Source organism: Trachymyrmex cornetzi, unplaced genomic scaffold, assembly GCF_001594075.2.
Source record: "Trachymyrmex cornetzi isolate Tcor2-1 unplaced genomic scaffold, Tcor1.1 scaffold23, whole genome shotgun sequence".
NCBI classification, from domain to species: domain Eukaryota; kingdom Metazoa; phylum Arthropoda; class Insecta; order Hymenoptera; family Formicidae; genus Trachymyrmex; species Trachymyrmex cornetzi.
In genome coordinates this window covers 726036-740002 of record NW_017296956.1, presented here as the reverse complement: position 1 = coordinate 740002, position 13967 = coordinate 726036, and the positions used below count along the sequence as shown (strand labels likewise).

Sequence of the window (13967 nt, the reverse complement as noted above, 5' to 3'; positions counted from 1 at the left end):
TAAAGTATGTAAGAAAATAATTTACGCTAGTTTTGATTTTGAATACGATTCAAAATCAAAATATCCAATAATAATAAATTTAGTGTTCAAAATATTTTACATCGTTTTGTATTAATTTTTTAAATATTATTACTTGATTAAAGAACAATTCAACGAACGCATTTTAAGAGTGGCTATGTATTTTTATGTAATACTCCACATAAAGTATATTGTGAAAATGAATGGTGTGTATTCAAGACAAAGACTCAATTAAAGACTAATTAAGGACGTCCATTTCACGGACGACTGATTTCGATCGTAATCATACGCGTGGATCTTCAAAATCGAGCCGGTATTGTCCCCACGATAGATCGTAAATGAAACCAGCAAGAAATATCTGTAAATGGAGGGAAGTCTGTCAGGATTTGGCGGGCCTACGTGGGGTGCGGACAGTACGAGTCCTCAGCCGACGGAAAGATCGAGATCGAGAGAGAGATCCGCGCAGCCTCCCTCCGATGCTGGCAGCGCGATCCTCGACGATCGTAGACTGCAGGCCAATTCGATACGAGGTAGAGCCATTAAAAAAACGAACTAGGTGATATATTTACAATTGGATTGTAAATATATTAAAACTTCTTAAAATAATTTCGATTACTTCCAACTCGATTCACTATTAATACAATGGATACAACACTTTAATAAAGAATAAAGAATAAAACGATTATATGCGCGGCTTAAAATTAATATATTTTTATTGCGATTATACATTGATTTGAATTTTAGAACTACATATATAATTTAAGGAATTCTGTTATATTACTTATAAGTTTATTTTTTATTTTATGAGTACGGAAAGAATGCTTTATAATATATTCTTGATGAATAAATCAGAATACGTTGTTATATAGAGAATTAAATTTTTTAATGGAAATCTTCGAAGCGAATAAATTTGAAATGAATTATAATAAAGATAGCAGAAAAAAGAAAATCCGTTAGTACTTTGCTAGATGTGTATGAATGAACCTTGTAGTTTGATGAAGTATTATCTATGAAATGAAAAGAGTTATGAAGCAAGGGAAAATTTTGCAAGACATTTTGATTTGAGCTCATAATTGAATTGCTCGTTTCTTTTATGGTTACAGCCCAGATCGAGATAATCCCATGCAAGGTATGCGGGGACAAGAGCAGCGGCGTACATTACGGTGTGATCACCTGCGAGGGCTGCAAGGGCTTCTTCAGGCGGTCGCAGTCGTCGGTCGTCAACTATCAATGTCCGCGGAACAAGAATTGTGTGGTCGACCGTGTAAACAGAAACCGGTGCCAGTACTGTCGGTTGCAAAAGTGCCTACGCCTCGGCATGTCAAGAGATGGTGAGTACTTTCAACTGCTCCAACCTTTCGTCACCTTCTTTCAGAGAGACGAATCGTTCTTGCCACTCGGTGGGATTCTCGAAATGGGTAGTTGTAAAGCTTTATATCTTCTCGCACATTATTCTCGTGTTAGAAAAGTATACGATTCACATTTAACATTATGTCATTTTCAAATTTTATACAGGAAGAATTACTTTTGCACCATGAGTGCCATGGCATGGTTAGACACATATATGGCAAGATTATGAATCTCTTCGTTTATAAAAGAATTTATATATATGCGTGTGTGGGTTGTGTAAACCTTTAGTATGCACGATTGAGTCATTTGTTCCTGCGCATTTCTTCCCTTTAAAATACTAAGTGCACTTGGCTAGAGATAATGGTCTCTATTCTTTACTTTTTTTTTTCAAATACACAACTTTACTAATACAAACAGTTTTTGGAGATGTTAAAGTATGTGCCAAAATAATTTAATAATTTTTATATACTTGTTAAAACTGATGAAAATCGTTATAATTTGATAGCCAAGGAACTTAATTAAATTAAAAAATAGTAGTTTTTAAATAGTATGTACATCGAATACACGATATCTTTTCACACTCTTGTGGTCTATCTAAACAAGTTTCGCATAGTTCTACGATATAGTTCTACGAGATCAGCAGGAAATAGCGGATAACTCAGCGCGTCATACGAATTCTTTAAAAGCTTCTTTGTTTGAAGAACTATAACACGGGGATGTTGCGACATGCTTGAACAGATATTTACTCGATGTAGATAATAATGCAGTATAAACGAATATGATACAACGCAGAAAAATGCAGAATCCTTAAAATGCATTCATCTGACATAATTATTTTTTGTTTGATACAAAAATATTATTTATTCAAGAAATAAGGAACGATCAGAACGTAACTCTTAAATTCTTTCAAAAATTTCGAAAAACAGAACAACTAATTATAATTAGTTTAAAAATTAAATAATAATGTATTATCTTCTAGCCTTTAAATTATAGACAAATTAAATAATGAGTATATAAGGAAGCTATGAATTCTTAGTGAATTGCGTAACGTACCATGCATGATGCGAAATCGATTGTTTCGCACGAAAAATGAAGAAACGTCAGCGATTGACGAAGGCAACTATATGCGTACCGATTGCAGCAAGACGTTACGCGTGCCAACTCGGGGTGCACGACCCCTTATCAGAATCCGTCTCTCCTCCTCCTACGACGAGTCATCGTTGCACTTTATCGGGGCGAGTCACGAACTGTCTTCGGTGCGTTAAACCGCCGCTGTCCGAAGCCCATTCTCGAAGACGGTTGCGATATTAATAGACAAGGCCGTCAAGACGAAACGAGAGACGGAAGATACCTCGTGGGTGAACGGATAAAACCTATCGGGATAAAGCTGGTCGAAAACATAATGATCGAGATGTTAGTCCTAGATCCAAATGAAATCTCTCATATTGTTGATTCTTTTATGTCACCAAAGAGCTTCGTTTAAAATTTAAATAGATACCGATAAGAGCGAATGGCATAACTCATGATAATTACAGTATTTTACTATTTTCATATAATTATAATTAGAGGAGTACGTAGTATTATGGCTAGTGTAGGTATAATGGCCGCTCTTAATATCTCCGCTATTAGGTGGCAAATTCTAGTGATTATTTATGGAGTTATTTGTTCAATAGCTCGCCATTACACCATGGAGCTAATGCTAATGCTATAATATGTCAATACACAATAACCAGCATTTATTATAATGCATTTTTCATGCATTTAGAAATATTTTTTAAGTATACTTTAGCATTTAATTACACATTGTTTCTCATTCTTCTTAAACTCGAACGTATTATTACACGAATATATGTATATGTAAGTGTGTTGTTTGTTATTTAACTTTAGCTGTATATGTAAATTTCGAGTTATACAAAGTTAAACGCTAGCATGACATTTAGCTAATGTGGCCTCCTAAGCATGTTAATTGCTGACCTCTCCCTTTTTCGAGATTTTCATATCAAAATAATTATTTGATAAATTGGTTATAGTTTTACTGTAAATCTATAATTTATGTTATATATATATATATATATATATGTACTATAGCAGCCTAAATGCGAAAGAAGTTACGTGTACGTATATACATTTGCATACATTCTACAATATTTTACTTTATTGTTAATTTTGTAAATACTGCGTTTTTTTAAACCAAAACCAATTTTTTAAATCTATTTTTGTAGAAGGTCACATTTCCACTCCCATTCCTCTTCGAGCTATTATGCAATGTTGCCACATTTCTATAAATAATGTTCTAGGTAATAAATATTTCATATCTTTGAGTCTAGAATCGATTAAACAACACTATGACAAATATAAGGATCATATAATATCACTTTTTTCTCTATGCATTTTTACATATACATATATAATAAAATTGTATGATAATTTTATTATTTTATTTTTGCTCAGAAGTAGAATTTTATATTAATTATATATTCTGTGCAGAAAGAACAGTTAATTTTTTTTATTTATATAAAATTATCTAAATTCTTTATAACTAAAAATTGCCATTTTTTACAATAAATAATCATTGAAGAAGAATATACTTAAAACAAATTAAAATTAAAATTAGCATGAAATTAAAAATTATATGAACGATTTATTTTAAAGACAATTATAAGTTACTTCTAATTGAGTCTTTATTCAAAATATGACAAGATGTTCCTTGTCAGTTTCTTACTATAAAGTTAGTTATTTAATATTAAATAAATTTTAAGTACTAAGCTCTGCCTTTTACGATAAGATTAGGTTAATAGATCCGGATGGTATCAAAATAATACCAGATGGTATCAGAATATAATCGCAGGTGGATTGAATTTATTTCAAGAATTGCATAGAAAATTCTAAGGCAAACAAATTCAAGGCTAACTATTGAATATCTTAAAAATAACATATAATTATATTATATAATTTTATACATTTAGTTTATTCTTCTTTTTATGATAATAGCAAGCAATAGATAAACTAAAATTTTATAATAACCGACTTAAGTTGATGAACAAAATAACATTATTCATTGTGTTATAATGATGTATCAAGTGAATAAATGTTCACATGGAGAGATTCAAGATACATTGATTATACACGCGACATGTTGAGGAGACGATGAACCGGATTCTTATCAATATACACGAATATAATAATACACAACATGTTGTGCGATTATCGCGACAGATACATACAGTATTCTAAAAGATACATACATCAAAAGCTGGATTTTATTTCTCATTGTATTATAGATGTTAATTGATTGACAGAAATTATCCTAATTATTTTACATATTCTTCAAAATGTTTAGAATTTGAAATTAAGCTTCAAAGAGTAATTAATAAAATAATGTTATTCTATTGTTACGCCCGCGGGGCCGATTTACGAGGTCGCGGATGCGCACACGCACTTCCGAACCGCCGAAATGAACAACATGAATGTTAAGAAGAAGAACAAGAAACGTTTATTAATGAAGAATACAGAACAGAACACCGCGAAAGATGTTAGATGGAGCAATCAAGAGATACGTCCGAACGCGTCGACAACTTACACCCAAATCTGACAATCTTGTTGTCAGACAGACGAATGCCTAATTGTATCGGCAACGCGTGTTCTTCGTTACACCACGGGCGTCGGCAAAACACGGGCATAATACTATAATTAATTATGGAGCGTATCTCCGCACAATAAATATAGGTAACATTAATTTAATTTTTTAATAATGTAATTAACAAAATTTTATACTTAAAAATTTTTGCAGGAAATATTTATTTTTAGATACCTTTGAAAGCATTTTTTCTCATCTGTTTTGATACATTGTTATTTCTCTTTCGACATATTGTGAAACAAAATGTATAGTATCACTAATCAAGCAAATTTATTTCGTTTTTCGATCTCACGTCGCTGAACTTCTCTACATCGTTCGATGAATAAAACCCGATCTGTGACTCGTAGAGATACAGCATAAATTTTATATGCACCGGCTATTTTTATTGTAATAATATACATAAGAGCTAATTGAATTTTAATTATAAATTTCAATGATATTTTGATAATTAAAAATCTTATATTCGTTTTTTTAGAAAATTAAAATAAATCTTTAAAAAATTAATTTATTAATTAAGATAATTGAAATAATTTGTATATTTTTAATTTAGAATTTTTATGTACGATATTTATTTACGTAAAAAATTATATATTTTTTATATTCTTTTTTATTCCTGAATTGTTTTTTAATGTACTATTTAAAAAGTTGATAAAGTGTTTACTTGAAAATTATATATTTTTTAAATTTGTTATATTCCTTGGAAAAATTTACATTAGAAAACTTAAAACATCTTTAGAGAAAACCTAAGAAATATGAAAGGTAAATTTTAAACTTTATGTTCATAGTGTAATCTTAAAACTTTATTAAATTAAATTTTATTAAACTAAAATACTTAAAAATTATTAAAAATAAATATCAACAATTTTAAAGATTTTCTTTAAAATAATAATTGTAAAATTATAAGTTTGTTTAAGTTTCAAGATCCTGTTTATTTATAAGGTAGCTTGCCATCAAAAAAATTATTTCGTAAGATCATAAATGAAAAATCTCAACGCTGCCTTTTATTCCATACTGTATGAATCTTATTTACGAGAAAGTGCAGCACCGTCACATCCATCTAGTGGCGCTGTCGCGTACTATTCGCGAATGAACTTTATGTCGACTTAGCATTACTTTCAAACTTATGAGCACTTTAAAAATCCTAGAAATGCGATGAAAATAATAAAACTCAGTTTTTCTAAGATTATTTTTAAGTCAGCACTGAAATACTTTAAAGTTCTTAGATTACTTTAGACTAATATTTTACACACTTTAAATTACCTCAAAAATTTTTAAGTAAACTCTTAATTATTTTTAAAAATCTTAACTTCATTTAAAGTAAATTTTCTCAAGAAATTTTTTTATTTATATAGGTTAGATATAATATAACATACATATTATAATTATAATATATTATTAATACTTTATATTATATGTTCCAATCACTCTAACTTAATTATGAATTATACTATTTGCCTTTATAATGAATAACTGCGCAATGTCAAATCAACAACATGGAATGTCTTTCCATTTCACATGGATCGGATGATATTCAGCCGCGATATTCGGGCACAACCACAACTTCCTGCTTTTCGATGGCCAATTATCAAACGCGGTTTTTTATCTGACTACGGACAAATAACGTCGTGCGATTCACATTCAAGCCTGGTTCATTAAAATTATTTGCCATAGAAGATACAATGAATAGTCTAAAATCGATAAAAAATATAACTTTTATATGTATAATTAAAAAGTCATGTATTACCGATAAGAATGCTAATTACAATAATGGAATTACACGCTTAATTTCAACATAAAATCTATAACAGTTGCATATTTGTTGACAATTAATTAAATTTAATAACATTTTTCATGCGAAGAAATAATGTATGTGTATTGAATTCAAAGTAAAAATGTTATTCATTATAGTAATACATATTTTACAATGCTTTCAATGTTTAAAATAAATTAATGTTTGAGATTAAATCTATCACTAATTTCTTTTGCATTTTGAAATAATTTAAGGATATAAATTAGAATTTTTGATTTTAATTTTTACTTATATTAGGTATTATGTACGGGCGCGTGCATTTAAAATTTATTATTTAAATAATAATAACACATATGCGAAAAATATATTTTGATGATAATTACGTATAAATGAAATTATTAATTAAGTTACGATTTAATTAGTTACATTTAATGAATTGCATTAATTCAAACATATTATATTTACTAGATGTATGTTTTATTGCTTTCATTATCACGACGTATTGTATTCAGATGCACGCGAAATTTACTTAAATTATATTAGTTTCAATTACCACGATGCTGAAAAGCACTTCGTGACATAGAGATTTCTTTTAACAAAATGAGAACTCGGACTCGAAAAGATTAAAGTAGGATTCAGTAACGGGAACCGTCTCGGCGTGTATTTCAGATTCAGTATCGCTTTATTTACTCTCCGGCGCGATAAGCTGCAAATACATCGTTTCTACTCGACATGTGAGCGTGCGTACGCGCGCGCGCGCGCGCGCGTGTACACAGAATGCCAGAAAGTGCATCGTAAGCTACCGGTTAGTGCATACTCTTCCTGTTGCCATCTCTGTCTCTATCTCCTTCCTTTTCTTTCCGTCTCGTTCTCTCGTCCATATACTTTATCCGCATTCGGTCGATCACCCTCCGCTTCCTCTCTCTTCTCCTCGCCGTACCTCCACATGATAGCCATTCGGTTAGCCGCTGACATCGCTATCCCCCTTATCAACCCCGCGCCTCCTATTGTCATTCGAGCCCTCGACCACCCTCATGAGACTTACGCGCGTGACTATACGCGTGTAGTGACAGGATACCACTAAATCAACAATACATTGCTACCGCAAACAGTGTTCGACAAATCTTTTTAATCCGATTAGAATATCTGAGGAAAAATCTAAACGATTGCTTTGCTTTTGATTAATCAACGTTTTTCTTAATTCAAACTATAATAACTTTTTTTAATCAGATAATAAGAAACATGTTTTGTCGAATTAATGTGCAATGAAAAATAGTATAAAAGAAAATTTTCTAAGTAAAATAAATTATGACCTATTCATTATTGAAAGTATAATATAAACTTTAATAGTAAAAACGGGCTTATAATATGAGCTTATAATACGAAAATTTTCTAATTAAAAAATTATACACTAAAAAATTTTATTTTTAAATGATATATTCATATACAGAATGATTTATTTTGTTTTAATTGACAAATATTTCGAAAATATGAAATTTTACCAAGTAAACATTCCAAATAAAAGTATGTTATAGAGAGAGCATACAATGATGACGGTATAACATGCAACTTTTATTTAGCATGTTTTTTGGAAAAATTGAATGTTTCCGAAATATTTGTCTGTTAAGATTAATTTTACCCTGTATTTTTTTTAATTTATATAAAATTTAATCTTTGTATTTGTCAAAGCTAAGCAAAAAAGAATATGGAGGATTTTTTGTTGTTAATTAAAATTGTGACTTTGTGTTCCACCCGCGCGCAATTTTAAATTTAATTTCAAACTCAAAAACTAAATGTCTACAAAGCAATCAAAAAGTAATCAATTCTTCAAAGTAGTATTTTTGCAACACTAAATGCGCGCGAATGTAAAATGTCAGTTTACTATAAATTATACTATTGAAAAATGTCAATCCTTGAAAATTGAGATTAAAATTGCTCTCAGAATATATTAGGGATGATACATGAAACACAATACAGTTCCCGATGACTAGATACAATAGTGTCATATAAATTTATTCCACACAGGAATTTTTCCATCAATACAAACTAATGTTTTTAAATATATATATATATATATAAGGGTATTATTATTTTTAATACTTTTTATTTTAATAACCTTTTATATTGAATCCTCTTCACTGGCGATGTGGGACTTTTGATGTGGGACAGTTGATTTTTTAATTGTAAGTTCTAAGAGAATAGATAGATGGTAGAGTTTAGTATCCCATCCTAAAAAACTTGGCAATGTTGTGTGTATGCCTGTGTGTAGTTGTTTGTTTTCATCCAATGACATATAGAAGTCGTGCGTGTACACTCAACGACCTATATTGCAGGCCGCGTATTTTCAGCAAATTAAAAATTTTCTCATTTTTATAGTTTTGATGCTAATTTCATCAATAAATACGTAAATATTTTGTATATAGTCCGGAACAATAAACAAATCTGATGTGGGCCTCAACATCTGAAAATCAAGGTTGAAACTTTCACATTGCCGGTGGAGGATTAAATATTCTGATAATGAAGTATTCTATCAAAAAATCATCTAAATTCCCTTGTAATTAATTAAAGAAGAATAACACTTAATTTTCGATTACTTCTGAAAAAAAATTGGCTTAATAACTTTTATTAAGGAAAAATCGACTTCAGACCAAAAACATATAAAAATATGTGCATGAAGTTATAGATACTCTGAATAATGTGTTACGCTTTCGGGACAGAATACATGCGTTTGTTCAAGCTATAGTTCGTGCGTGTGACGTCATCGGGTGGGTGCGTCGCGACCAGACGATAGCGTCGCTGAAGAAGACGAGGAGAACGCGGCAAAGCTCTTCCGCGTTCCTCGCCGAGCCTTCTTCGTGGCGAGGAAGGGATCGACCGGTGGGAGGAGTCGCGTGCGACTTGATCTTGATCGATCCGCGGAACACCCGTTAGATTTCATCGTCTTGCAACGAATCGTCACGTCGATAATCGCTCCTGATCTGTAATTGTCCGTAATTGACAATAATCAGTTTGTAAAAACGAAGAAAAAATGAGAGAGAGGAGGGGGAGAGAGAGACAGAGAGATAATCGAAAAAAAGCGTTTGGCAATATTTGATTATACATAGATACTTTATCTTATTTGAAAGCTGCGCTAGAAATCAGAAAAAAATTTTCACGTCGCCCGTATAACTTTGTATAACAAATGTAAGATGAAATCGATATTTACAAGGTTGTGATAAGAAATTCATGCATGGTATAAGTTTGTTTCTACAAAATGCATTAAAGAATTAAACCGAGCATTATTTTGCAGAATTCTTAAAGTCCTGAAATTTATATTTGGAATTCATATTTTGCACTGTAGATACTCTCACAATATGATTTAAGTTAGTCCAAGTGAAGGGCCAAATAAAATATGAAGTAATAAAAGAATTTTCAAACCTTTTTTTAAAAATACTTTTTCACTATAGTCATGTTTCAATCTAAACATGACTACATATTATCAAATTACATTATCCAAATAAATAAATTATACTTTTAATATTGATTCAATTTTTGTAACGCTCCGAATTTATAATTTTGATGAAATTCTTGGTTTTGTTTAAAGCCGTTAAATTTGGGCGCATGTCGAAAAAACAACGGGAAAAGGTTGAAGATGAGGTCAGATTCCATAGGGCGCAAATGAGGGCAGCCTCAGAGACGGCGCCAGACAGCAGTGTGTTCGAGCATCAAACGCCGAGCAGTTCGGATCAACATCATCCTTATAATGGCGGGTAAGTGTGACTAGAAGTTTATATTGAAATCGAGGGGAACATGGACAATTAATCTTGTTATAGTGGATAATCATATTATTAGAACCATAGTTCGAAAAATGTGGTTTCTTTTTAGTTTGTATAGAAATAAAATCAGTATTAAGGTTTGTACACATGACGATTTTTAATGGACAATTGTACACTAAAATGCATTAAAAAGATAATCTTAACTTACATAATTATGAATTATAAAGTAAAAATGAAAATAAAATTAATATTTAGTAACACCGCCTTTTGCTACAATTATCGTGTCAATTCGTTCGGGCTTTTTATACGTTTTAAGCTTAAGTTTTAATTTATTTTTATTGCTTCACTCCTATGATACGCTTTGATCAAATGCACGATTAATTAATGTTTGTTAATGATTCCTTGGAAATTTTCCTTTTCACATCATTCTTAATTATTCTTAATGAAAGTGACTATTTTGGTGTATATATGAGAGATAGTTTTATCTATAGAGTGATGCCAAGAGTAATTTATACATTTAAAATTTGTAAACATCAGTATTTCATAAAAAAATAATAATAATACAATGTTGTTATACTTTTATATAAAAGTTAATTACAGTAATTTAACGTAAAATCGTTAATTTATATTAGTGGTTCTAATAATTTGATTACACTCACTGTATACTTCTTTAAGAGTATGTCCTTGTATTTTATTAAATAAAATTGATTTGTGTAATACTCTACGTAGGAAATCTGTAACTGCAAAAACACGTTAGCTTAATGTAATCAGATATCATTTCACAATGTGAAGGTAAATGTAAGCATTGTGAAAAACATCTTTATCTTACTTCTTTCCGATTAACTTGCGCTTTTCGTGAATGGACGCGACTCACGCGGACCTATCATTTGTCCTCGACAGGTACACGTACAGTGGTAGCGAATATACATCGTCAGGTCCCGGTACTGGCGGTTACACCAATTACAATCACCAGGCGATGACGAATTATGAGCTTAGCGCCGACTACGTCGACAGCACGACGACCTACGACCCCAGACCGACGCAGACGCAGGTCGCAGATACCGTCGCGCCCGACACACCCTCGGCCGTCACTGCAACTGGAGTACTTCCCAGTGTGGTCACTACTGGTAAGTAGTGCTTCATTCGCAATTCCTGGTACACATGGATCCGTTAATCCTGGCGCGATGCGTAAGCACGATATCATATCATGATATATTGTTGATTGATTGCTGGGACATGTAATTAGTTGTAATATAGAAAGCAGAGAGAAAACGATAGAGAGAAAGAGAGAACCCCATAATAAATTTAAAATTAATTTACCTTTATCGTTAAGAGAGATGATATGAGACCGAGGAAGCAAATTCGTATATATAGCACGAAATAGGTTTGTAAATAGTTCCCGAAAATTATCATTGTTTCAACTACAAATAAATAGCGAAATAAATATAGATACATATTTGAGAATACAAAATTTTATCAAATTATTTAATTTATTTTATTATTTTATTTATAATAACGATAATTTGTTCTTTTAACTTGGTTTCAACTAAACTTTACTTTAAAAAGATCTTAAATTGGAGCTTAGTTACTAAGATATTTAATGAGGAAAGTTGTAAAAAGTTATAAGAAAACAAACGTCCAATCAAATTTCCATTAAGAAAAAATATATTCAAAGTTATTCAAAAACTCGTAAAGAAAGAGAAAGAAAAATGAGCGACAATAGTTATAAAATGCGCTGCATAATTCAATCTTTTACATTGTGCGAACAAATCTTTTTAGTAACAAAAACATCACGTTGAAATAAATTATAAGTTTTTAATCCACAAGTCTCATTAAAAATTAGGTTTATATGTAAATATAAAGTAATATGCGTAAATATAGTTATTCTCTTTTTCTTGACATATATAATCTTTTGCATTTTTTAATTTATTTCAGATAGACATTAAAATTTTATTTGACATAAAACGGTAAAAATTGCAATGAAATAATAAAATTAAGATGATTTTTGTAAAATTTTAACATAATATTTTTATATTTTTCTACATAAACATTTTCATTAACATAGATTTATCTCGATGCAATAAAATCGGATTATGCAAAAGATAAAATTAGTACGAATGCATTACGTAAGAGATCATTTTAATAAGTACCCACTAAATTAGAATTGTAATCTTCTAAACGCAACTGTTAAGTTTTCGCTTCGTAACCGGCACGCTAAATGCTTTCCGGAGCACTGTCATTAACCCAGAGTTAATTGCGTTCGCGTCTTTAATGTCACCAGAGTTCCTTCCATCTCACGTCCTTGTCATCAATAATGATTTCTCTGGCAAAACCACAAATTATTGCGCGGTAATCATTTCTGTAATATCGGCACAAATATTTTCTTTGTATTATTGTTTTAATTTACATGTATACATAGTATATATACGTTTTTATCTAAACTTAATTTTATAATTATTATTCGTAAAAAATATTAGTTTTGAAACGTACTTTTTTTAATATTATTCACTTTTATGTTATAATTATTTTCGTTAGTTAAAAAAAAATATTATACCAAAGCAATCTTTCTAATTTATTCCTATTCGTACAAACGATAATAATTTGCACAAAGATTTTTTTATATTGTTTGACTATAAATACTATGATTTATATAACGAAAATGTATCAATTCTTTATTAATACTCGATCACCATATAAGAAATTACATATTACGAGAAATTATAAATATAATTTGAACTAAGCCATATACATATTATAATGAAAATGTTTAATTTGCATTAATTATTTTCTTTATTGATATTTTCTTTACTGATTTCATTGATTTTTATATAGATTTTCTTCTACTACCTTATTACATATTTGTTTATGATATAATTTATTAACGTACTTGTACAGTACTTATGTGCTAGGAATTACGCTTTGTATTTCCGGCCGCAAAATTGATTACATTCGTTTTCGGGTTGACTTGCATTTAATCAACGAAGCTTGCAATATATAGTTTCACTAAGGTTTATCAAGACTGATTTCGATTCAATACATAGTAATGAAACTTTGCGTAGGAGCGAAGTAGATCAATGATGCATCGTATAATCGGCTGATGATGTTTATTATTCATGATTGAGCAAAAGACACACACACACACACACACACATACACACTCACATAATCTCAGAAAAAAGAATTACTTTTAAGGAGAAATTTTGAGGAGACTATCACCACGTTTAAAAAAAAATCTTATTTTTCTAATTTAATTTCTAAAAATTTGCAAAAATTGATAAGAAATGTGCCTTAAAAGTATAAAAAATTTATAAAAATTATTTTTAAAAAATAATGATTAAAAAACATGTTTGTTATTTACAAGGAGTTAGTTTTATACATATGCCTGAGCATAATATTAAATAATAAATCTGTTTTCTTTTTCACGATTTAATTCAAAAAATTTTATTTCAAGTACGAG

The 13967-nt window shown here is 30.2% G+C and overlaps 1 protein-coding gene across 8 annotated transcripts in view; it reads left to right on the top strand.

The window, feature by feature from the left end:
* Positions 1-13967, top strand: part of Hr3 (nuclear hormone receptor 3 ROR-beta) — a 109829-nt gene that overhangs the window by 84079 nt on the left and 11783 nt on the right. For 5 of the 8 annotated variants that reach the window (XM_018506909.1, XM_018506910.1, XM_018506904.1 and 2 more), the window contains 3 exons: positions 1122-1349; positions 10339-10504; positions 11411-11637. In XM_018506909.1, the coding sequence (XP_018362411.1) occupies positions 1122-1349; positions 10339-10504; positions 11411-11637 (621 nt within the window). Of the gene's footprint in view, positions 1-143; positions 549-1121; positions 1350-10338; positions 10505-11410; positions 11638-13967 lie in introns of all 8 variants that reach the window. The other 3 variants (XM_018506905.1, XM_018506907.1, XM_018506906.1) reach the window with 2 other exon arrangements.